Source organism: Diadema setosum, chromosome 13 (genome assembly GCF_964275005.1).
Source record: "Diadema setosum chromosome 13, eeDiaSeto1, whole genome shotgun sequence".
NCBI lineage: Eukaryota > Metazoa > Echinodermata > Echinoidea > Diadematoida > Diadematidae > Diadema > Diadema setosum.
The window spans coordinates 20,420,053-20,445,020 of record NC_092697.1 but is presented as its reverse complement, the minus strand read 5'-3'; the positions used below and the strand labels follow the sequence as shown (position 1 = coordinate 20,445,020).

General features: G+C 38.8%; 1 protein-coding gene across 1 annotated transcript in view; it reads left to right on the top strand.

The window, feature by feature from the left end:
* Positions 1-24,968, top strand: part of LOC140236895 (proteasome adapter and scaffold protein ECM29-like) — a 198,364-nt gene that overhangs the window by 77,075 nt on the left and 96,321 nt on the right. Inside the window, 7 exon segments of the mRNA XM_072316830.1 lie at positions 2,606-2,720; positions 4,440-4,511; positions 6,536-6,653; positions 13,630-13,797; positions 18,956-19,035; positions 21,342-21,447; positions 24,003-24,050. Coding sequence (XP_072172931.1) covers positions 2,606-2,720; positions 4,440-4,511; positions 6,536-6,653; positions 13,630-13,797; positions 18,956-19,035; positions 21,342-21,447; positions 24,003-24,050 — 707 coding nt within the window.

Sequence of the window (24,968 nt, the reverse complement as noted above, 5' to 3'; positions counted from 1 at the left end):
ACCATTTAGAATGGATGAATCCCTGTTCAACCCTTCCACTGTAAAACTCTTACTCTTCTTCATTACTCGTAACTCTGCAAGTTTTCTTTCCTCTGCTGATTTGTAACCTCCCCCGAAAATGCACTCTGACATCCGTCAGTGAGTGGCCGGGGAGGTTGAAGTGTTTGGCAGTGTGAAGGTTGGTCCGTTTTTTCAAGATGGACGATTTGTGACTATTTAAGCGCATCCAGAATTTGGGGCTGGTCTCACCAATATAGACATTGTGAGGGCATTGTGCACAGATCAGACAATACAGCCCTTTACTGGAATCGCAGGTAAATCTTTGTGGACAGAGGGTGACATTGTTGGAGATTTTAACCGCGGTATCAGTAACAAGGTGTTTACAAATTTGGCACCTAGGCTTAGCACATGGTGTGTTACCACTCGTTGATAAGGGTGCTGGGAGCTTGGTGCTTACAAGCAATTTTCTGAGATTTCGGGGGCGACATTGGGCATGTAGATGTTGATCTCCAACAAGTTTCCCTAACTGGGAGTCGAGAGCCAGTGTAGGTCATTCTCGCCTGACTTGTTTCACAAAAGATTTCATAGCAGGGTGGTGAGTGGTCACAAATGGGAGGCATGCCTTATTTTCCTCCAACTTAGTTTGGTTGAGAAGCTCTCTTTGGGATTTCCCTTTAACTGTACGAATTGCATTTCTGATCATTTTGGCAGGGTATCCTCGTTTGATGAATTGTCTACTTAGTGTGGACCTCTCTGTCAAATACATCCTCGTCTTCTGAAATGATTCGGTTGAAGCGAAACATCCGACTATAAACAATTAATTGTTTGATGTGGTGTGGGTGAAATGAGTCAAATCTCAAGTATGAGAAAGAGTGTGTTTTCGGTACACGGATGTTTTTTAGCGTTTTGTTATCTTGGTCGATCGGCACAGATACATCCAGGAAATGGATCTTGTCTTTGTGAACTCTCCATATATAGTGAATCTGACGCTTTGACTGCATGAATTGAATGCCTGGTGGAAAGCAACCAGTTCCTCGATACGGTGCTCCCAAATCATGAATATGTCATCTATGTAACGAAAATAGAGTGTTGGTTTGTGAGGATGGTTTGACAGAAATTCCTCCTCCAGGGCTGGCATGTAAATGTTGGCGCATGCCAGTGCCATCTTTGTACCCATGACAGTGCCCTGTTTGTGCCCATGACAGTGCCCTTTTTCTGTAGGTAATTTTTTTCATCAAATTGGAAAAAGTTGTGTTTCAGAATGAATTCTGTTATTTGAGCTAGTGCGCCTACATTATATCTATAACCTTGTCCTCATCAGCACTGTCATGGAGGAAGCGGTGCATTGCTTGTACACCTTTCTCATGTGGGATGTTTGTGTACAGACTCTGAATGTCCATATATAGTGACCAGTGTCGAACCAGTGGCAAATTGAACCGATGATATCTTTTTAAAGAAATCCATAGTGTCCTTAATGCATCCCTTTATTTTAGGTAAGAATGGTAGAAGTTTCTCATCAACACATTGAGACATTGGTTCAGTAAGAGAACCAACACTGGACACAATTACTTCTTGCTTGGTTACACTTGTCACCATTTTAGGAAGCTTGTGCACTTTAGGTAACAGGTAGAATATAATTGACTGACCCTAGCCTTCTCAGGCAGAGATATGTTACTGCCTGGCATATCATTAACACATTCCATAGCCTGCTCACGAAATTTATTGGTAGGATCCACTGTCCATGCTCTCCTCCTTATGGGTGCCATGACTACATTGCGTCTACATGGCAACATCACTGTAAAAGGTGCGCACCCTCAGTCGTGTCTCATGGCAACTAAGTCTGTCTATGAGTGCGGCTTTACATGTACATATTCAATTTTTGTTTTGCTTTGTTTTGATACTGTCATTGTCGAGACTCCTGAAGAAGGCGTAGAATACCAAAAATTTGAGTCAAATAAACTCATGCTTTATTGGTAAAAAATGCATTACCAGTTTGTTTCTTCATTTCTTTGTGGAGCCAATAAGTGAAATATCATCATGTTTATATATATATATATATAAATATATATTTATATATATATATATATATATATATATATATATATATATATATATATATATATATATATATATATATATATATATATGTATATATATTTATATATATTTCATTTACATTAAACATTATATATATATATATATATATATATATATTCATATACGTACATTAAACATAATATATACATATTAACATACATAAATATGTATGATTTTATGTAAATGTACATACAGCTGTATATTGGACAATATGTATTGCTGTTGGAGCAACACGGCACTCAACAAAACATGATAAAGAAGTGGTATCGCCCTTACTTTAAAATGCTGTGTTGGCTTTATTTTAGGAATAAGACCACTAGGATTTGGACATGACATAACCCAACTGACTATCTTACAATTAAACTACAAAAAAGTGGTTTTCACTCAAATTTGGGATATGTACAAAGTCTTGTCACTCAACCGACAATATATGAGTGAGAGAGAGGGAGATGCATCCTATACCCTGTTTTTGTTTTGTTTTATTTTTTTCTGTCTGGGACTGCTACAGAGTTCACTCGGGATGTGGCTTCAAAAGGCTTGAGTGTGGTATATGAAGAAAGTGGTGAGGAGGGCCGCAGCATCCTTGTTTCAACACTAGTAGACACATTGGCATCGGGCAAACGGTAAATCAAACCTTTTATGAGGCTTAGCCTGATCTAAGTGTAGTTTCATTTCTAAGACCTTGTGTGATTCTGTATTTATTTAGAGAAGGACAGAAAAATATATTGTTGAGCAATTTCTACGTTATATATTTTCTTGTGTGTTGAAACTGCATGTCAGTGCTCAAAACTTGAACTCTTTATTGTGAAGTTAGGCCTACTGTGATCAACAAGTCGTTTGTGGTTTTTTTTCTCGTAAATCATCGAGACAAGGTAATGTATCATGGCTAAGGAATGGGACTAACTTACCACCAGATTTCAGTCAATTCACCGAAGCAGAAATACATGGGGCATTAAGTTTGAGTCAAGTGGGGATGTCTCACACCTCCTTGATACAAGCACATGTTATGCACATCATACTTAGTGAGCACTAGTGACTCTGCGCAGCTGGTTTTGCTAGAACAGTGCAGAGCCGCATCAACGCGCAGATTGATATTGCCTACAAGAGATCACAAGCTGCCTAAGCTGCAGCACATATCACAGTTGAATACAAACTATGTCCTGGAAATCTCCCATTATTTGATATTTTGTTGCTTTTCAGAAGTCTGGTTATCATGACACATATCATTACATGTTCGATTTAATATCAATCTTTGCCCTTGTATCTTCCTGATTTTGTGTAAGAGGATTTATATGACCTGAATAAACTACGACATGAAAAATGTCAGAAAATGACTGTGTACTGGTCGATTAACCTGTTTAGGACGAGTCTCAAATATACTCGGGCAAGTATCTATGGGAAATGCGTGTTGTAGCAAAATCAGCCTGTCCTCAACGGGTTAAAACTGTTGAATTTTGAGAAATGTCAGTAAAAGTAGAATAAAAAGGAATTGTTCCCCCCATTGTCGCTTGTCTTTTACAAATTAAATTGACCTCATTCAAACTTTCAATGAGAAAATCTAAAGCTGTAGAGACACGTAGTACCTCCATTGACATGCACACAAATTCACCAAGCAGAGTTCACAAATCCAGTGTGTGATGTCAGGCATAATGTACGGCTTTCTGGACGCATTTGGGCTTATTCAAGCTCTAGCAAGATGCTTCCTTTTTGTGACCATTTTGCATCTTCTGGAATCACTAAAGAGTATGGGGTTATGGATGGGTGATTCTCACCTCGCTCGGACACTGTCTGTGAGCAAGAGGTGAACCTTCAAAGCTTGTTTCTCAAAATTTTGTCAGGCTAACAAATTGAAATGTGCATTATATTTTGCTCTACATGTCCACTTACGATGCCAGAGAATACAAGTATTTTATATCAATGCAAGGCTTAGGAAATGGGCAATATGATTGTATGAAAAACTGAATTTTCAATATTCCTGAGTTTTGCCTGAAACCATTGTTGCCAGTCACATATGGTGTGTCATTTTATTTGGGCGTTCAAATGTGTCCATCATTTTCAGTGACAGGTCAAAGTGATGTACTCCAAATGTTCATACCTAGCTACACTGTACATCTATTTCATGACATTAGTATCATGGCAATAAAGTATTTATTGGATTTCATGCTAATAAAGTAAAGGCTAAGGAGAATTGCATATCATATATTTAGAGTCAAATCAAGATTCCAAAGGTAGAAATGACATAGGAGCATTGCACTTTGAATAGAGTAATTCTATCTATACATTTTACTTATTGCCGGAAATTTGTTTTTAAGGTACATGGATCTATTATTCTTCTTTTTCAGCGCCACAAAGACCAATGTTACTGGAGATACCAAAATCTTTGAAGAAGGTTCTCTTGGCCGAAATCCAGAAGGGTAAGTCTTGCTTTATCTTTTGATTTCAGTTACTGGTAATGTTTGTACACAAAAACTAGTCCTGTTTTCTCTCTCTTTTTATGCCTCTGTGCAAAGAGGGCACAAGGAACTATGTCTGCAGGTTTGCCATCTGATCTGCCTTCATTGTCTAAGGTTTTTTCTACCATTTGTCTGAGTGTCATGATGAAAGAGAGGCATGTCACATTTTTTTTTTTTTTTTTTTTTTTTTGGGGGGGGGGGGTGTTTCAAAAGTAAGAAACAAGTCCAAAGACTCACATTACTGCTTAAAACAGACTCCACCCCTAGTAACAAGAGGACCATGCTAATTGGTCAATCAACTAGTTGCTGATAACTGAAGCAAACAGAAATTGTGCAATGTCCAACACACCATCTGTAGATAACACACCTAGTCATTTGTGCATATCAATACATTTTTAGGGGGTCTTTTGTGTGTCTTGTAATTTTTTGTCTATGCTGTCCCTATGTTGTTGCTACAGTGCTGAGGGCATTTTCTTGAAATTTAGCATACAATGTACGTATTACCAGATGAAATTCACTAGGGAAAGTTTTGAGCAATGGGGTCAAAGGTCAAGTTGAAATGCTGCAATTTCATTTTTTTTTCAAAAGCAATTATAGATTTGTCATAGAATTTACATCAATGCAAAGCTTGGCATTTTTTCTACAATTTTGCTCACTCACTTCCTCTACTATTTAACATAAATCTACACGTATAAAGTTATATAGATTTGAAAAAAATATGTTTTCTCAACGCATGACTACGTTGATGTCGCAGAATAATGTGGCACACAGGGGTTTCCACCATGGCACATAAAGAGTTCTTTTAGGTTGTATATACAGTTGTTGCACATTGATTTTTCGCTCCCATGGTAAGTCCTTGTTCCAGTAATATTAGACAGCTAATAACTTCAGTTCTAGATAGTGCAGGCAGCGTACGTTGTGTTTTGTTGCGAACAATATGTTTGTTTTGAGCGGCGCTTTCTCACAACCAAAGTATCAGTTTGCTTGTACAACTTCGTTCACCATGACTGAATATGCACACAAACTCATATGCAACAGCCAGCGCGTTTACGCCAGTCGTACACATAATGACGTCATCAAGTGAGTAGCTGAATTCATTCATGGGAATGGATGTTACCAGTTACTGATTATTTGCAGAATTGTGGCTCATGGGGTTAAAAGGCAAAGGTCAAGAGAAAATGCTCAAATTCGTAAATACTGCCCTCTTATACAGTTTAGCCATCCATCCAAATGAAACCTAGTTCAAGGAAAGTAAACGCTCAACACATTTGTGACAAACATGCCATTTCAATTTTTGTCAATAATGTGAAACTGCCGTCTCACATTGTAAAGACGTACTCCAGACTTACTGGAAAAACCATGCGATATGGCGGAGGCACACCAGTCACAGTAGCGACATTTCTGGTTATTCGTAAGATTATGTATAATGCAATGTATATACTTGTTCTGTATAGTGGACAGGGGTGTCATGTACGAGAACATAAAGCTTAGGAATAAAGTGACCAATGAAGTGGGCCTGCCCAAGGTAGGAATAGGGGGAAAAGATGAATACACTGAGAAGAAAAGGCAGCTACTCTGCCAAAATATTGAAAGGACTGATCTGGCTTCTGTAAATTAAACAATCCAGAAATTGATTCTAGTATCATTAAAACTGGGCATTACATGGTTGAAATATACACCTTTAAAAGGTTCAGCGAATGGTTAAGACCCCTCCCCATGAAAGAGAGTGGGAGTTTGGAATTTGATACCAAACAATATGATGTTTGTGATGAAAGGGTTCATAATATATTTGTCAAATATCACCAACAGTCACAGGTTCTTGTTCAATGGTTCAAATCATGTAGCAAAACAAGGTTCATGCGTACGAAGACAGTAGTGGGTTCTTTCATGCAGATTGTGCTTATTACATACCAGCTGTACACAATTCACACATGCACAATATTGCTGTTGATGTTTTCCTGGTTGTTTTAATTTTTTAATTACAGAGGAGGTTTGCCAACGTACAGAGAGTTGTGTTCTCTGGCTTCTGACCTCAACCAACCTGATCTCATCTACAAGTTTATGCACCTTGCCAACCATAATGCCATGTGGACTTCCAGAAAAGTGAGTTATTCTTCCATTTGAAAGGCTGACTTACAAGTTGTAGCTTTGGCTCAGGTGAGCTGTTGTCATCCTATTTCATCCCTTGTTCATCCTCTGCTATCCCAGGGCCCCAATCTCGGCCATTGACAACGACGAAAATAAGTACACACATCTAAAAAAATGTTAAGATGATTTTTCAAAAATTATAATTTATGCTAAATTATGCTAATTCATGCATAATGATGCATGAATATCAGACTATTTGCTGTAAATCACTAAATAAAGCTCAAAACATGCACGTTTTTATGTAAATATTCTTTCTAGTGTCCTTAGCAAAATGTAGATAAAAAAGATTGTGCCATCAGAAAAATTTTGTATTTTTTTTTTATTTCGTATGTATTTCTGTGTTTTTTCAACTTTTTGTTTTTCATTGTTTTTTCGTTGAAATTTGTCTGCATCATTGTTCTGAACTTGAAAATATGTTATTGATAGATTTTAATCAGTAAAACCGGCAAATAATCATGCTTCTATGAAATTTGACTGTAAGCACAGTTTTTTTTCTTTTTAGCAATATTTGGTCTGACATACATGAACATATTAATGCGTAGCTTTGGAACTGCATTCCTGGGCGTTGCAAATTTGGTGTCAAAAGATGTGGGAGACTTGAAAGAAAAGGTTCTGAAACATCATGGCAATAGCTTTTTGCGACAGCAATACATCAACAGAATGTCGAGGGGGGCCTCCAAGACTCCAATGTGATTGTAGTGCCAAAGTTGATAGAGACAAAACACAATGCCTTTAGGTACAAAACTTCAGGAGGTGAAAAATTTAGGTTGCCGATGACAGATGCTGGAATATTCCGATTGGACACTGCAAGTAAAGAAAAAAAAAGAGACAATTAAAAACTAAAAATCACAAGAGGTACTTTGGCGGATGTGGTGGATTTAGCATTGCTGCTGTTCACACAGTTCCACATTGTGTTTGTGTGTTATTTTCATGCCACTTAAATAGTACAGTCAATAAAGAGTACACTATGCAGTGCTTAGGGGCTTGCCATGAAGCCTAAAGTAACTTGCCAAAGACATGTACCAAAGTATATAAAAAGTAACTTGCCCTTGCCATGCTTCAAGAATGGTTTATTATACCCCCGCCAAACGAAGTTTGAAGGGGGTATATAGGAATCAGCGGACGGTCGGTCGGGCGGTCGGTCGGGCGGTCGGTTGGTCGGGCGGTCGGTCGGTCGGGCGGTCGGTCCGTTGCAAATCTTGCGTCGCGAACTACTTCCTCAGTTTTCAACCGATTCCCATAAAACTTGGCACAGATGTGTGCCTTGGGTTGTAGATGTGCAAGACGTATTTTTTGACAGTACCCAAAAGTACGTTGCCATGGTAACGGCATATTATGGGCAAAAATGGGTACAAATCTTGCGTCGCGAACTACTTCCTCAGTTTTCAACCGATTCCCATAAAACTTGGCACAGATGTGTGCCTTGGGTTGTAGATGTGCAAGACGTATTTTTTGACAGTACCCAAAAGTATGTTGCCATGGTAACGGCATATTATGGGCAAAAATGGGTACAAATCTTGCGTCACGAACGGTTCTAGGAACAGTACCCCCTGGAAAACCACCCTCCGGATAACTACCACCCGGATAATTACCCCCCAGGAAAATTCCCCCCTAGGGCAACTACCCCCCGGACAGCTACCCTCCAAGGGCAATTACCCTCCAGGGTAATTACCCCCTAGGACAACTACCCCCCGGACAACTACCCTCCTAGGGCAATCACCCTCCAGGGCTATTCCCCCTTAGGAAAACTACCCCCTGGATAACAACCCCTCGGATAACTACCCCTGGATAACTACCCCCTCGGATAACTACCTCCTGGATAACTACCCCCCGGATAACTACCTCCTGGATAACTACCCCCCGGAGAACTACCCCCTGGGTAACTACCCCTCGGAGAACTACCCTCTGGATAACTACCCCCGGAGTACTACCCCTGGGTAACTACCCCCCGGAGAACTACCCCCTGGGTAACTACCCCCCGGAGAACTACCCCCTGGGTAACTACCCCCCGGATAACTACCCCCCGGATAACTACCCCCCCCCCCCCCCCGGATAACTACCCCCCGGATAATTACCCTCCGGATAATTACCCTCCGGATAACTACCCCCCAGATGATTACCACCAGTATAATTATCCCCAGGTTAACTACCCCTTCCTCCGATAACTAGACCCCATATAACTTCCACCCGATAACTACCCCCTCCGATAACTTCCCGTGGATGATTACCCCGGATAAGTAGGCCTATAACTCCCCCTCCCCTATATAACTATCAAAAGGAAAATTACCCCCAGGACAGTGCACCAATCAATTACCCCCTGGATAACTACCTCCCGGGTCATTGCCCCCCCCCCCCCCCCAACTTTTACTTTTAATAAAAAGAATATTATTACTACAGGAAACGAAGTTCTTTGTATCATTTGCCAGGAATCACGGAGATGCCATACTGATACTTCATCTTATGAAAACAACATCTTAAGGATTTACGATATGTATCGTTTGCATTTAGGACGATTTATGTACAAGCTTAATTCCTCCCTTCTGTATTTTGACTCTATGTTCATCAAAAACGAAACTGTCCCTGCATATCCTACCCGGTAATCCAGTAAATGTCAATGCCTTTAACCAAAACTATTTTCGCTAAATCTGTATTTTCTTTTACTGTTCCGAAATTTCGGATTTCTCTTGATAGTAGTATAAAAGAAGTTTTAAGTTTGAATGCCTTTACCATTGAACTAAAGACATTTTGAAGAAATGTTACACTTCACTTATAGCATTTTTTTTTTAACCACAATCGTCTATCGTTTACCACAACTCCATGTAACAATTCTTTATTTTGAGGAGCTTATATCTCATACCTCACGTGCCCTGGTTTTGACCCATCATCTTCCTCTTCCCTCTCGCTTTTCTCTGTCCATGTACCGTGAAGGTAGTCTATTCCTGTCATTCATTACTCACCTTTCCTCTTTCTCTCATTACAAGGGATTTATCTCGTGTGTGTTTATGTGCAGTGCACTCCCGTTAGGACGAAATGCCCAGGACCGACAGTTGTTTGTTTGTTTGTTTGTTTGTTTGTTTGTTTCGTTTTAGCGAAATGCCGTTATAATAATATGCAATGTATAACGAAAAGAAGGAAACCACGCATAAAAATAAATTTCTGTTTGTTGAATCCTCATCATACGCTGGAAAGCTATGTGAAATGGGAGAGTACCTTTTTAATTTCGTTTAAATATTACATTTTAAAAAGAGCATAAAGTTGTTTGTGTTGTCACACATGTGTAGAAAATGACGGTGTAGGATTTGGTTACAGTTCGATATTCCAAAGGTTATTTTTTTTTTATTTTTTTTTACTTAACTACGTTACTCCGAAGTCTCCTTATTCCGAAGTTTTGCCATTCCCGGGATTCCGATGGTTTGTTTATCTGAAGGTTCGCATTTTCGAAGAATCATTATTCCGAAAGTTCATAATTTAAGTTAGAATAATATATTGTTCATTTTCCGAAGGTTCGTTGATCTGAAAATGAAATGAGGTTCGTCATTCTGAAGGTTAACTATAAATCAAAAAAAAAAAAAAATGAGAAAGGTTCACTATTCAGAAAGTTCGTTGTTCCGAAGGCTTTTTCATCCGAAATGAAATAAGGTTCGTTATTCCGAAGAAAGTTTGTTAATGGAAAAAAAAAATTAGACAGGTTAGTTATTTCGAAGATTTATTTATCGTAAGACGATTATAAGGATTTTAATTCTTAAGTTTTGTTAGTGTACTCACCTTTTTCCACCATGGATTAACGATTCTTTTTGTAATGTTCCGATTAACGAACGTTTTGAATTCCTATCATTTTCGGACTAACGAACCGTATAAGAATAAGAATAAGAATCATATTTTATCATGGGATTAACGAACCTTTGGAATAACGCCAAAATGTGCTTAATATTTCATTTCCGAACTATTACGGACATTTACAAAGTGTAGTTGTATCAAAATCTGTGTGTTTTGTATCAAAGGACTTCGGAACGATGAAACAAACCTTATCTGAATTCAGATTATTGTATTACAATAACGCAAGTTCCCCTCGGAAACTGTGCGTGATACACGGAGTGAACATACAATGATGTGAAGCGTTCGCTCATGCATGCAGAGACGCTATAAAAATGCTTGTTCCGCTACGCATTTTCGAATGCGATCCGCATTTCGTTGTAAAGGAGCACATTTCTTTTGTTTTTCTTTGTCAGTGGCGCTCAGAAAAGACTGCGTGGTAACGAAAATTTTGTTATAACCGTCTTCGTTATATGCGAATTTTGTACCATAGACTTTAATGGCGATAATTTTGGGACCAGAAGTTTTGCTTCGTTATAACGAAACTTCGTTATAACCGTGTTCGTTGTAACGGGAGTTCACTGTATCTTTATTTGTGTACTTCGTCTCTGTCTTAATTTGCTTTCTTTGCATTGTTTCATCAATTTTGTAACTATTTTACTGTTATACCGTTAACGCTCATTTCAGAATTGCCCTACTGCATCATTGGGCATTAACAACTAGTACTTATCAAGGATGTGGGAAGAGATTGTCACCTCCTTGGTATGATCACCGCGGAGCATTACCTCCCTTGACAATTACTCCTTATTAAAATTAGGCTCCAACCAATCACCCCTCTTACAGTAACTCTCCCCCAGAAAATTACGTCTCTCATTTTTATTTTCGAACAACGTTTGCTATTTGAATTGGAAAAAAAACAACAACATTTTTTCATATCGTCTGGTTTTAGTCGATACCTAACTTCAGGTTTTAAACATCTTTTGGATGAGATAATTAGAAACCCCTTACAAAATATTAAAGAGCATGTTATTCCAAGAAGGTTTCAAATTTTTGTGAAAAAAAAATACTCTTGAAATGGCCGGGATAAAACAGAGCAGCCCTATAATGCAAAAAGGATTCTGTCAACTACAACTCTCTATAGATCTATTCAAAAAGAGGGTGGAAGACAAAAGACTTCGTTAACAACTAGGGGTGTTTTGTAAAAAAAAAAAGAAAAAAAAGAAAAATAGAAAAGAAATACCGTTCAACTCGTAATATTTTACTCTTTCTAATCAGACTAACTTATATTTGAACTTGACTTCAGTGTCGAGAACATGTAATTTGAAAACTAGCACAATTCTACTTGTATGTAAAACAAGCTGTAATTTTACTCTTATGACAGATTAGGGCACCGTTTGATAAAAGTTGCCAGTTATGACATCTTGTTAGTCTCTAATAATTTCAATAAAACCATGGGTTCTGCTTGATTGATAAGCTCGAGTCACTGACTTGTTACCATGGACCTGCTTTGATCGACCTACAATGATTGGTAATTGTGTGGAACTGACAGCTTATCAGGACTGATAACTTTTATAAAACCGTGCCCGGATCCTATCAGAAATTATGGCTTTAATCGAAGGGTCCCTCGCTAATGTTAAGGGAATATGAATTGCAGTGCAATCAACTCTCCTTTTCTTATGTTTATCGTCTAATGTGTTATAACGGTAGAAAATGACAAGCCAAAAGAGTAAATGATGACAGTGTAAGAGAAAGGTGCATCTTCTGATATGGTGTTATGAACTTATGGAAAAATTACAACGGGTGGTAACTTTCGGGGGCGGGGGGGGGGGGGGGATTCGGGGTATGGTTAAGGGGGGGGGGTAGTAATCCGGGTGGTAGTTATCCCGGGGGTAGTTATCCGGGGAGTAATTATCCGGGTGGTAGTTATCCGGGGGGTAGTTATCCGGGGGTAGTTATCTGGGGGTAGTTATCCGAGGGGTAGTTATCCGGGGAGTTGTTATCCGGGTGGTAGTTATCCAGGGGGTAGTTATCCGGGGGGGTAGTTACCCAGGGGGTAGTTATCCGGGTGGTAGTTATCCAGGGGGTAGTTATCCGGGGGGTAGTTATCCAGGGGGTAGCTATCAGGGTGGTAGTTATCTGGGGGGTAGTTATCCGGGGGGTAGTCATCCAGGGGGTAGTTACCAAGGGGGTAATTATCTGGGGGGTAGATGTCCTAGGGGTAATTGTCATTGGGGGTAGTTGCCCTAGGAGGGTAGATGACCGGGTGGTAGTTGTCCTAGGGGGTAATGGCCCTGGAGGGTGATTGCCCTAGGAGGGTAGTTGTCCGGGGGGTAGTTGCCCTAAGGGGGAATAGACCTGGTGGGTAATTATCCGGGTGGTAGTTATCCGGAGGGTGGTTGCCCCGGATACGGACTCCTCCCACAGTTTTTGATCAATTTTTATGAAATTAGGTACAGATGTTCATCTGAATATGTTAATGTGCAAGACACATATTTCCGCAGTGGCAAAAAGTGCGTTGCCATGGTAACGGCATGTTATTGGTAAAATATAGGGCAAAATGCTTCATGGCAAAACTGCTTCATCAGTGTTCTTCCAATTCTCATGGAATTCATATTGAATGTTTGTCTTAGGATATAGGTCAGCATGACACATTTCTTGACAGTGACAAAAAGTATGTTGCCATGGTAACAGCTCACATATTATGAGCCAAAATGATGGAAAATTTTGTGTTGCAAACTACTTCCTCAGTTTTTGCCCAATTTCCATGAAACTTGGTACAGATGTGTGCCTTTGATTGTAGATGTGCAAGACGCATTTTTCGACAGTACCCGAAAGTACGTTGCCATGGTAACGGCATATTAATGGCAGAAGATCAAGGAAAGATCTTGCGGATTTAACTACTTCCTCAGTTTTTTGACCAAAGCTTATAAAATGTTGTTTTGACCAAAGCTTATGAAATGTTGTTTGGCGGGGGTATAACCAGTCGCTGTAGCGACATTTCTAGTTTTGGAATGAAAGAGGGCATTAAAATAATTCTATTGCAAACCCGTGCCATTGAAGGATATCTGAATGTTTATCTTGTGTAGAGTGATAATATCTAATCTGTCTCTTATTTCAGGGAGCAGCATTTGGTTTTGGCACAATTGCTGCCCAGGCCCGGGAGCAGTTAGCTCCACACCTCCACCAGATACTCCCGAAGCTCTACCGCTACCAATATGACCCCAATAGCTCTGTCCGTTCAGCTATGACAGGCATCTGGTCAGCTGTTGTCAAGGACAAGTCTATGGTGAGTTTGTTATGATGGTCTTGAAATAGTTTTCTTCTTTGCCACAACAGAGAAAAATTGTGGCTTATAGACAGAATTTTACAGTATCTTGATCATTAGCCTTTTTGGTGCTGGAAGCTATCTATTTTGCAGAAAACCTGATTCAATTTGGTTAAGTAGTCACAAAGAAATGTGGATTGTTGTAAAGCATGTCATGGGTCAGATTCTTCCAGGTTTAGTGCTTGGACCCTCTTGGAACTGCATATTAATGTGTAAAGATAATGGACAGAACTTGGAAGGAAGGGATTCCTGACATGCTCTACAAAACTCCTTATTTCTCTTTGACCACATAAGCAAATCGAATGGGGTTTTGTGCAAGATGTGGGCAATGACTTGTAGTTTCATACCGTGAAATTGTATTTGGATTGATTCACTACTTATTTATCATTGTGGAGGATCCCGTTTTAATTCTTTTGGGGGACATACGGTGCATCCTTACAAAACAGGACAAAGTCTTTGAAAAAGGAATATTACAAATGATATACATTTGGCAAATTAGTGAATTAATGATGACACAAACTGTTGACTTTTAACCCGTTTAGGATGGGCTGATTTTGCTACAACACACATTTCCAATAGACCCCTGCTGGGATATACTCGGGACTGGTCCTCAACGGGTTTATATGGAAACGAAAATCAACAACTTTCTATATCTCAAAAGATGAACTTTGAACAGCCTGTCACATAGCAGGGAACAGTGATAATTATTATTTGAATTAATTGTATCCCCCGAACAGAGTTCGGAGGATACTGTGGATTTGGCCTCGTTGCGCCGCCGCGTCCGCGTCCGCCGCAGAGATTTTTTTGTGAGCACTCTACTGGCTGCAGTTCTTCTTAGATCATCTTCAAATTTGGCATGAAGGTGTAATATGGTAAAACGAAGATGCCTATTGTTTTTGGTTACGGTGCCCTCGCTTGTTCCGTCTTTATACATGAAAAGATACAACGTAAATTTAAAAGGGTCTGCTTTAGTGTGCGACGCTGGCCTTGTTTCTTGATCGATTTTTCTCAAATTTGGTATGTAAATGCATCATAGTCAAGTCTATACATTTATACTTATTGATAATGCTGCCCTCACTGTTCTAACTTTTACAGGGTCAAAGGTCACCCTGATCATGTCAGAATTTGCAAAAGTGCTTATCTATGCAATAACTTGATTGTTACTCAACGGATTTTATTCAGACGTGCTAAGGAGATGTATGGGTGGTCATTCTACGTGAAGGACACAACAGTTTGTAGTGACGGCACCCACAGTGTTCCGACTTGGATGCCATGTCACATTTCTTGTGTGTGCTGTATCAGCCACATTTCTAATCAGATTTTCTTCAAATTTGGCAAAAAGGTGCATTATAGTGAATTGAAGATGCCTTTTGTTTTTGGTGGTGGCGCCCTCGCTTGTTTCATTTTTATACATGAAGCGGTAAATATTTCAGGGTCTGCTTGTGTGTACGATCCTGGCTGTGTTTCTTGACTGATTTTTTATGCCTCCGCCACGAAGTGGTGCTGGAGGCATTATGTTTTCGGGTTGTCTGTCCTTCCATCCGTCCGTCCATCCGTAATGAATTTTGTGGGCAACATAACTAAAAAACCATTTGAATTATCCTAATTAAACTTGGCATGTATGTGTATTATGGGGTGAAGTTGTGCCTATCAACTTTTGGGTGCACATGCTCAAGGTCAAAGGTCAAAAGGTCAAGGTCAAATCCATAAAGTTTCACTATTTCCACCATATCTATGCAATGCCTGAAGTTATTTTCTTGAAACTTAGTGTATACATGTATTACGCAATTAAGATTCTCTGATGAAAATTTGGGGTCATGAGGTCAAAGGTCAAAAGGTCAAGTAAAACTTAAAATTTTTTTCTCCGTACCTTGGAAATTGTTCAAGGTATCCGCATAGAACATAGTATATAGACATGTATTGACTGGCAGTGATTATCTAGAGAATTTAGGGTTCATAGGGTCAAAGGTCAGGGGTCAAAGGTCAAGGGCAACACTTCAAAATTTTACTATTTCCCTCATATTTATGCTATGCCAGCAGGATTTTTTTTTTTTACACTTGGTATATGTATGTATAACCAATAGAGATTCTCTGGGAAGTTTTTTTTTCTTTTCTTTTCTTTTTTTGCCTCAAAGATCAAAAGGTCAAAGATCAAGTAAAAGTGCTGAACTAACTTTTTCCTCCATATCTCGGAAGTGGCTCAAGTTATCTTGAAACCTACTACATATTTATGCATGTTTTGCCTGACAGTGATTATCCTATGAATTTTAGGGTCAAAGGCCAGATGAAAATGGTAACAATTTACTATTCAATAGAGAAATTGCACTTTTTCTCCATACCTTGAAAATTACTCAATGCATAAACTTATGAATGGGTCAAAGTCAAGTTAAAGTCCTAAAATTCCCAAATACATGCTCTCCTATCCATCCAATCAGACCTAGGTCAAGGAAGGTGAACATTCAACACATTTGTGACAAACTTGTCATTTTAATATTTTGCCAGTTTTGTGAAAATGTACACTGTAATCACACATTGTCCACATGTACTATAGACCTATTAGGAGAATCATGCATGATTGCGGAGGCATACCAGTCACCATAGCGACATTTCTAGGGTTTTTTTTTCTTCAAATTTGGTATGTAAACATATTATAGTCAAATCTAGACACCTTTACATATTGATACTGCTGCCCCCACTGTTCCACCTTTTACAAGGTCAAAAGTCACCCTGATCAGGACAAAATTTGCAAAAATGCTTATTTATGCAATAACTTGATTGTTATTCACTGGATTTTACTCAGACTTGCTAAGGAGGTGTATGGGTGGTCATTTTACATGAAGGACACAACAGTTTGTGGTGACGGCGCCCTCAGTGTTCCGACTTGGAGGCCATGTCACATTTCTTGTATGTATGCTCTATAAGTCACATTTCTTGTCAGATTTTATTCAAACTTGCTATGGCGGTTTGTGGGGGGGGGGCTATTCTAGGTAAAAAAAGTTTCCATTGACAGCGCCCTCATTGTTCCGACTTTTAAGGACACCATGTCATATTTCTTGTATGTGCTATACTACATGTAACCTCATTTCTCGTGGGATTTTATTCAGACTTGCTAAGGATTGGTGAACGGATGGTCATTCTACATGTACATGTAGGACACAACAGTTTGTGGTGGTGGTGCCCTCAGTGCTCCAAATTGGATGCCAGTCACATTTCTTGTGCATGCTGTATCAGCCACATTTCTTGTTGGATTTTATTCGAACTTGCTATTGAGGTTTATGGGGAGTTATTCTAGGTAACAAAAGTTTTCATTGCCAGCACTCTCGTTCTACTTTTATATAATGACATTTCAGATTCCTTGTATGTGCTATATACCAGCCTCATTTCTCGTTGGATTTTATTGTATCCTGCTACAGTTGCCATATTATACAACATTTCTGGCCTAAAAAGTAATCCAGATGGGGTATGGGAGACGGGTTCGGGGGATACATGTGCTCAAATGGCTCTCCTGTGTGAGTGCTTTAGTTTATTAATGAGGCCAACAACTTTTGTAAAAGTACACACACACAGAGCTTACAAGTTTGATACATCATGTTTCAGCTCAGTTATAAAGTATCAGAGATTTTGCGGTGTGATCGTACGTAGTATCTATGTTTTTAAGCGCCATTTCATCACCACTTCATGAAATGTGGTGCGTATATTCTTTCAAATGCACCTCGCTGGTAAGAGTCTTGCTCAGCTCACCAGTATTGTGCAGTTCTAAAGCCCTTGCTGCCGTGAACGCACCATGCTTTTTGTCTTCAGTGAGGTCACGAGCAATATGGTTCATTAGCTTACACCCCAGCAATGGGGGCGGAGTCTCAATCGGGCAAGAACAGTTAGTGCGAAACGCAACACGAAGATGAGAGATGGAAAAAATTGTAACCGAAAAAAACTGTCTCAGAAGAAACATGATTTGGGATATTTTTACTCATTTTTTGACACTGATATTATCTGTACAGATAGTTAAAACATCAAGATATCAGAAACCGTCATAAAAAAAATGTTTGACCTGAGTAGTGCTTCCCCTGCGTTTTTGGCTCATTACAGGGAAACTCCCCGTGTGACTTATGACTCATTTGACAGAGCGCCACACATTTGCAAAACCATTAGCTATTACTTGGTTGTTAGTCAATGGATATCATTCAAACTTGAGATATATGGTTAATCATTTGTGTGTGTGTATGTGTGTGCATGTGAGTGTGCGTGTGTGTGCGTGTGTGTGTGAGACGCCCTTACAAATGTATGTGCCATCCTTTACATATCATAAATCTTACTTAGTGTGTGCACTCTAAATCAAACCTACAAAAATTTCTTGACAGATTTCTTCAATTTTGCTATGAAGATGTATCATTTTTTGTGACTTCTTTCTGACTTTCAACTTCAGATGAATAAGGCCTTTATGGTTTGTTTCTCTAGCAATATGTCATACATACAAGAATACAGGATTGATGATATCTTGCACTGGAGCAGATATTAAAGCCTGGGCATTAGGAAATGATTTTAAAAAAAACAACGCCAAAGTCATATCAATGTTAAGTGACATAATTATTGCTGTCAGGTATAGGTAAAAATGAATATAGTCATGATATGATTTTTTTATTCAAACCTTTTTAAGTACATTATATGTAACCCAGATTCCAGATTTTTGTTGTTTTGAGCATGATTTAATTTGATCCACTTGCAGCATGACTTTAAAATTTGGCCTTCCATTGTCTTCTCAACTTTTTCAGGTCATTGACTTTACATAATGTTTGTATTCTAGTGATCCGTACCTTACTGACTTAAAATTAGAAGTACTTTTAAATGGCAAGTGATGGCAAAATAAGCAAAATGAACACAGGTGTTTGACTGTTGAATAGATGAATTTTTGTTTGAATATTCAACATAAGACTGAAATTGAGATAACACTGAATGTTGGTCATTGTTGTTAAGTGTATCATGACAATGACTGCCAAAAATGTAAGGCAACAGGCACGAGTCCCAGCAATTTATTGCAATTCTGATGTGAATTCATATATGGTATGTAAATCTGTGTTACCTGTTAACATTTTTATTTGTGTTTTTTTTTTTCCTGAATCAGGTGTCCAAATACTTGAAGGAGATTGTAGAAGATCTTATCGAAAACATCACCAGTGGTATTTGGAGAAACAGAGAGTCCAGGCAAGTACTTCACCTAGGCCTACATAATGCGTACATTAAGGAGGATATTTGCGGGTATATGATAATGTGTGAATGAGAGAGATATAATTGCATCAGTTCTGAGCAGTCACACACCCTCTAGATCAATGTGATTGTGTTTTGTTGGTACAAAGCGCCCTTCTGATACCATTCACTGACAACCTGAAAATACTGTTCCAGTTCTGGTTTTATTAGCTTACCAGACCCAAAGGCTCAAGTGAGCAATTGCCATCTTCTGGCATTTGGCATGCATTTTGCATAAACTCTTTATATGTTCAGTTTCTTCACAGATTTTTACCAAACTTTGCAGGTACACTTGTAGCATCTCTAGGGTGATAGCATCTTGATCAATCTTGTTCAAATGGCATTATACCCCCTTCCCCTTTTGGGGGGCTCCAAACTCCCCAAATTAAATAATTTTGAAGAATCTTTTTGTCTTGAACGAGAAGTGATAGAGTTTGGTTGGTGCTATGAGTATTCGGTACATTGGCAACTGTAGTTTCAAGTATTACTGTATAAAGAGGATCCAGGGCTGCCTCCCTCGTGATCCAGTGGGGGAGAAGTATGGAACCAAGTTGGGAACCAATTTAAATTTTCTTCTTGAAAATGCATGGTCAAATTTTCACCAAACTTGACAGGTATTTTTGCTAGGATTGTAAAAATGAACACCATGTCCCATTTGGGACCCCCCAGGGGACACATTTTGCTCTTTTGAAAACTCATGGTTTTGTCCTTCTGGCCATTTACTCCTGACCAGATCTTTTAATTGTTACTTAAAACATTTCTTACGTATGGATGGATTTGCTTCAATCTTGGCCTTTGTATGCTCCATGACATGAAGAACCCATTTATACTCCTGGGTGGAAAGCAGCAATGTGGATAAAGTGCCTTACTGAACTGCAAACGTGTCGGGCTTTGCATGGGCTCGAACCCTCGAACCCATACCATGCTCATGTGATTCAGAGACGTGCACTTTTATCCACTCGGCTACGACAGCTCCACGACAAATGACAAATGTTTGAATAATGTAGGGGTGAAAAGTCATGGTTATGATTAAGAAACTGGTAGGAGAATTTCAATAGTCAGCCATAACTTGAGCTAGGAATTTCCATATGTTATATGATCAGTAGCATGTGTAGAAATAGATGAACAATTTCTTAACTGATACAGTGTATTAAAAGGCCTATTTCAGATTTTAGTTAAGAGTCATTGAATCTAAACTGGAAACTTTATCAGGGTGCTTAATCATAATCTGCAAGAAAGAAAAGGAAGAAGTGTAATGTGCAGTTTTGTTCAAGATTACTTCATAACTTCAAGATCAGTGAAATTTCATCTGAATGTACATATAGATGTCGTTTAACTGTAAATGAAGGACCATACTATAAAACCAGAAACATTCACAGCATGAAATTTTTGCAAATTGAAGCCAACAGCCTTTGTCGTGGCATAAAATTTTCACAGATTGCCACTGGCATCAATGTCATTAGTGTAGACAAGAACTTTGCAAATTTTGCAAATTTTGAGGTTTTTAATTTTCTTCAGTTTGTCTCCCTTTAACAAATGAAATTTGTAAGATCGCAACTGCTGATCTGTAAGTTAACAAACATGTTGGAAAAAAGGAACTACAGGACTCAAACCTGTCATCTTACAGATCAGCAGTAGTGATCTTACAAATTTCATTTGTTAGAGGGAGACAAACTGAAGAAACTTCAAAACCTCAACCTTCACCCCTCTACTTAATATTCTCTTGCATTTATTAATGCCTCGTCCACCTTGGACTACTTAACATAACAATGTCAGAATTTCGGAGCTTGGGTATTTGCTACAAGTTCATCATGTCACTGCCGGCAACCAGGTATAGCCTGGTGGTAGTGTCGCTGCCCAAAAGGCAGTAGATGACAGGTTCAAGTCCCATGGTTCCTTTTTCCGACATGTTTTTTAACTTACAGATCAGCGGTTGCAATCTTATAAATTTCATTTGTTAGAGGGAGACAAACTGAAGAAAATTCAAAACCTCAACCTTCGCCCCTCTACTTAATATTCTCTTGCACTTGCAATTTTTGTTTGGAATTTACAGTTGTAGAGGTAATTTATTGTAGACACGTGTGAAAGTAGAGGTATTCAAGGCAACTGCAGCACAGTCAAAAGATCTATCTCTAGTATTCTTTCTCTATGCAGATTGGATGTTTCCTTTGTTTGTTTGTTTGTTTGTTTTTTTTTTGGGGGGGGGGTTCAAATCACTCATGCAGGGTTCCTTCATGCTTTCCATATTTGCTTATTTTTGACAGCTGCTTGGCCCTCAGTGATTTGCTGCGTGGGAGAAATGTGGATGACATTGTTGATTACTTGCCAGAGCTATGGGAGAAGTGTTTCTTGGTGCTAGATGACATCAAGGTAATAGAGCAGAAATACTTTCTTGGCATTGTGGTGGTCTGTTGCCCATTGTGTTGATCAATGCAACGTATGTGTGTGTGTGTGTGTGTGTGTGTGTGTGTGTGTGTTCTCATAAACAGCTTCAATTGGGGATATTGTAATGTTTCAGTCCAGGCAACCAGTGATATACATGTATTCCACACTGGGCATATGCCCGTTTGTTTAGAGCATTTAACCTGTTTCTTCCGCAATTCTTTGACAGCCTTCAGTTCCCCCAAATGAGATTCTTTTTGCTAGTTGACAAAGAACAGACAAGTGTAGTCATGTAGTCCATGTCCATGGTCAACTGCATGTGTCTTAGAACCATGCAAAATATCCATGAGACATGAGATATGAATAGAGTACAGTGTGCTGGGCCCACAAACTCTTTTGTAATACACTGTAAGGGGACCAAAATGTGGTCTGCAAAAGTCAACATCATGTGCGCTCAGCCTTGATTTGCTTTTTATGTCTTCATACAAGTTTTATAGCAAAACAAGCACACTGCTGCATTGGAAAAGGTAAAATTAGACAAGAATACACACAGTTTTGATACAGAAAAAGAATAGATATTGATAAAAGAAACTCTAATCTTTTGATCAAAGTCATTTTTCTGGTCAGCATAACACAAATTAACATGAATTTAGGCTATGAATGCAGACACTCTTGTCTACATTTTAGGAACCTGGTATGCCAGGTTCCTGCCTATGAGTTGACTCTACTTGGTACTTGGTAAAGCAGGTTCCCATAAGGAATATGTTAAAACATGAAAAAGCGCCCTCTTAGGGCCCGAGGTATCTTGGGGTATACAGGTGTATAATGCACTTACCTGTTCTGCATATTTACAAATGTAGGACCTGCATGTAGTTGGATAGTACGTCACACTATTCAAATTGGGAAATTCACACTTTTTTACACGTTTGTGGGTGTTTGTGTGTGTGTAAATAAACATTTTTGCTTGTTTCTTAACAATGAGAAAGTGTGTGAAGATGGCTTGGAAAGCTCTCTGTTGCTTCTAGACACATTAACGCAGTTTCTTTTAATCGAGTTTATAATGCACTGTAACTTCCCTCAGAACATGTCTGTCATACCCCTTTCAGTAACTCATGCATTTTTGGCCTGCTCCTGGTCCGAGCTAAGAGGGTTACTGAAAGGGGTATTAGACTGCCAAAGGCAAAGGAGTCATAACTGTAAACAAACTATTTGGGCTGCTGTGCACCAATTTTGCTTACAGTTCACTAGATTAATCTGGCAGTCTGCAATTTTAGTACATAGCAAGCAATGGTCTAGGGAATAGACTAAAATTTCACTGGCCATTCTTTAAATTGCTAAATGTACCTATCCAATTTCCATAAAGCTGTGTCAACAACAACATGATCTTGTCTGTCAGTAATCTTCATTTAAAGGTTCTGTTTACCTTTGGGAGCAGTGATTTAAAAAAAAAATGTAAGATTCACACTTGATGCATATGTGTAGGTCTGTCATATCACAGAACATCCTACCATATAAAATTTTTGCAATGAAGCCTAAAATATATAGAGATATCAGTATTTTTCTCAATAAACCATAACTGTAGACGGTTTAGTCTGGAAACATTTTTAAAATAACTATTGTTCACATTTTGTGTATTTGACAATACTTAACATCAATTATACAGATTCAGATTTTTACAGTGGTTGTTTCTATCCCTCACTCACATTTTAGAACTACTGTACTTAAAGCTCTAATGCTGGGTTTTTGTTTCATCTGCAAATGGCAAATTATGCCTTCAATACTTATGACAAGAACATCCCTTGTCAACTGCATGAATTCTAACTAGCAGCAGTGACAAGAAGGAAGTAAAGGTGGTGTGCAAATCATCAGTGTTGGATACATTGACAAGGAGAATATTTTTCATAAACCAGAGTATTAACAGTCATGCAAGCATGGGTCTACATGTATGTTGAACATTTTACACTCCCCTGAAGTGTCCTTGTGCACTAATTTTCATGAATCTTACAGTTGATGCAAGACATTCAAAGACCAATTTTCCTGTTGTGTCATTTTTTTTTTCAAATGCTTATGATAACCCAGACAAAAAAGAGTTTGTGAATTCTTAAAAAAAAGAAAATAATAATAATAATGATAACAATAGATAAATGCATATACACAGTACTTATGTGTCATGGCACCAACATGCCAGACTGTTTGTTACATATATTCTGGTTTCCTGAATCGAGTAGGAGAGACAATGGAGAGATAAGCAGAGCAACATATTGTATAATCCATGTGGCCACGATGACAAGCAGGTGCAAGTTATCATCATATCAAACTTGGCTGCAGTCAGATCCCTCCATTCAGATCCCATGTGAGTGGGTGATTGTTTGGGTTTGTGTTATGGGGTGTTGTTTTTGTTTGTTTGTTTTGCTATAAAAAAAAAAAATTGAAGTTGCAGGTGTGAATGAAGATGACAAGGGTCATAAATGTCAGTCTTACATGATGTACAATAGTATTTGACAAATGCTTAAGTACGAAGTAATATTTTCTCTCATTCAAAGGAATCTGTGAGGAAAGCAGCTGAATCATCATGCCGATCACTTAGCAAGGTAAAATATTTCATAAAAATCTATGTAGCCAAAAATATTCTTGAATAGATACAATGTACATTAGTGAGTGTACTTTCAAGTTTGTTTATGCCAGATCCAGTGGTGGCCCCCTTGGGGCTGGGACTAAATTGGGAGCCAGTTTTTGACATTTTGATGTTCTCTTTGAAAAGGCATGGTGAAATTTTCTACAAACTTTGCAGGTGTTATTGCCAGTGCAATATACATACGATATGTAAATGGACACCATTGAAGTCCACCAAATCTCCCCAAATTTGCTCTGTTCTTGGACAGTAGTCTGCAAGAATATGTACAAGTGGAAGGTACATATAAACTTGCAGTTCTCGGGTGAGAGCAAGACCCCAGGCCTGTTATAGTTTGTGATCTACATTCAGTACAACACACTGCCTGTCTGTCTAATGTGTGCTATTGTTTCCAGCTATGCTTGAATCCAGAGTGCATCTAACAAGCACTCATCACACCTGCCTCGTGACACGCACCGCTGCTGTGTACATCCCCTTCTTACTCCTCTTACACCGCTTGTGACCCAAGGTGCACAGATGTTCCTTCATGCTCGCCAAGAATCTCTTGCCTGGACCCTGTTTCTTAAAGCTGTTCTTAAAGTTAATGCATGACTTTACAAATGACTGGAATATGAAGTGGCAATATGTGTGCCCATTTTTCCCCCTTACATTTTAACAGAGTACTGGTATGACTGTATGTCAATATTTCATGTTCATTGGGGCAAGAATATGCTTTCAACTAAAATTGTGTATAACCATGTAAGAATAATCATTATCGTCTGCAAAGTTCAACTTTAGCTATTGAAATTAACGGTGATTAGGAGACCCACTTGGCTTGTCATATTTAAATCGTTCGTAAAGTCGTGCGTAACTTTACGAACAGCTTTATGAAACGGGT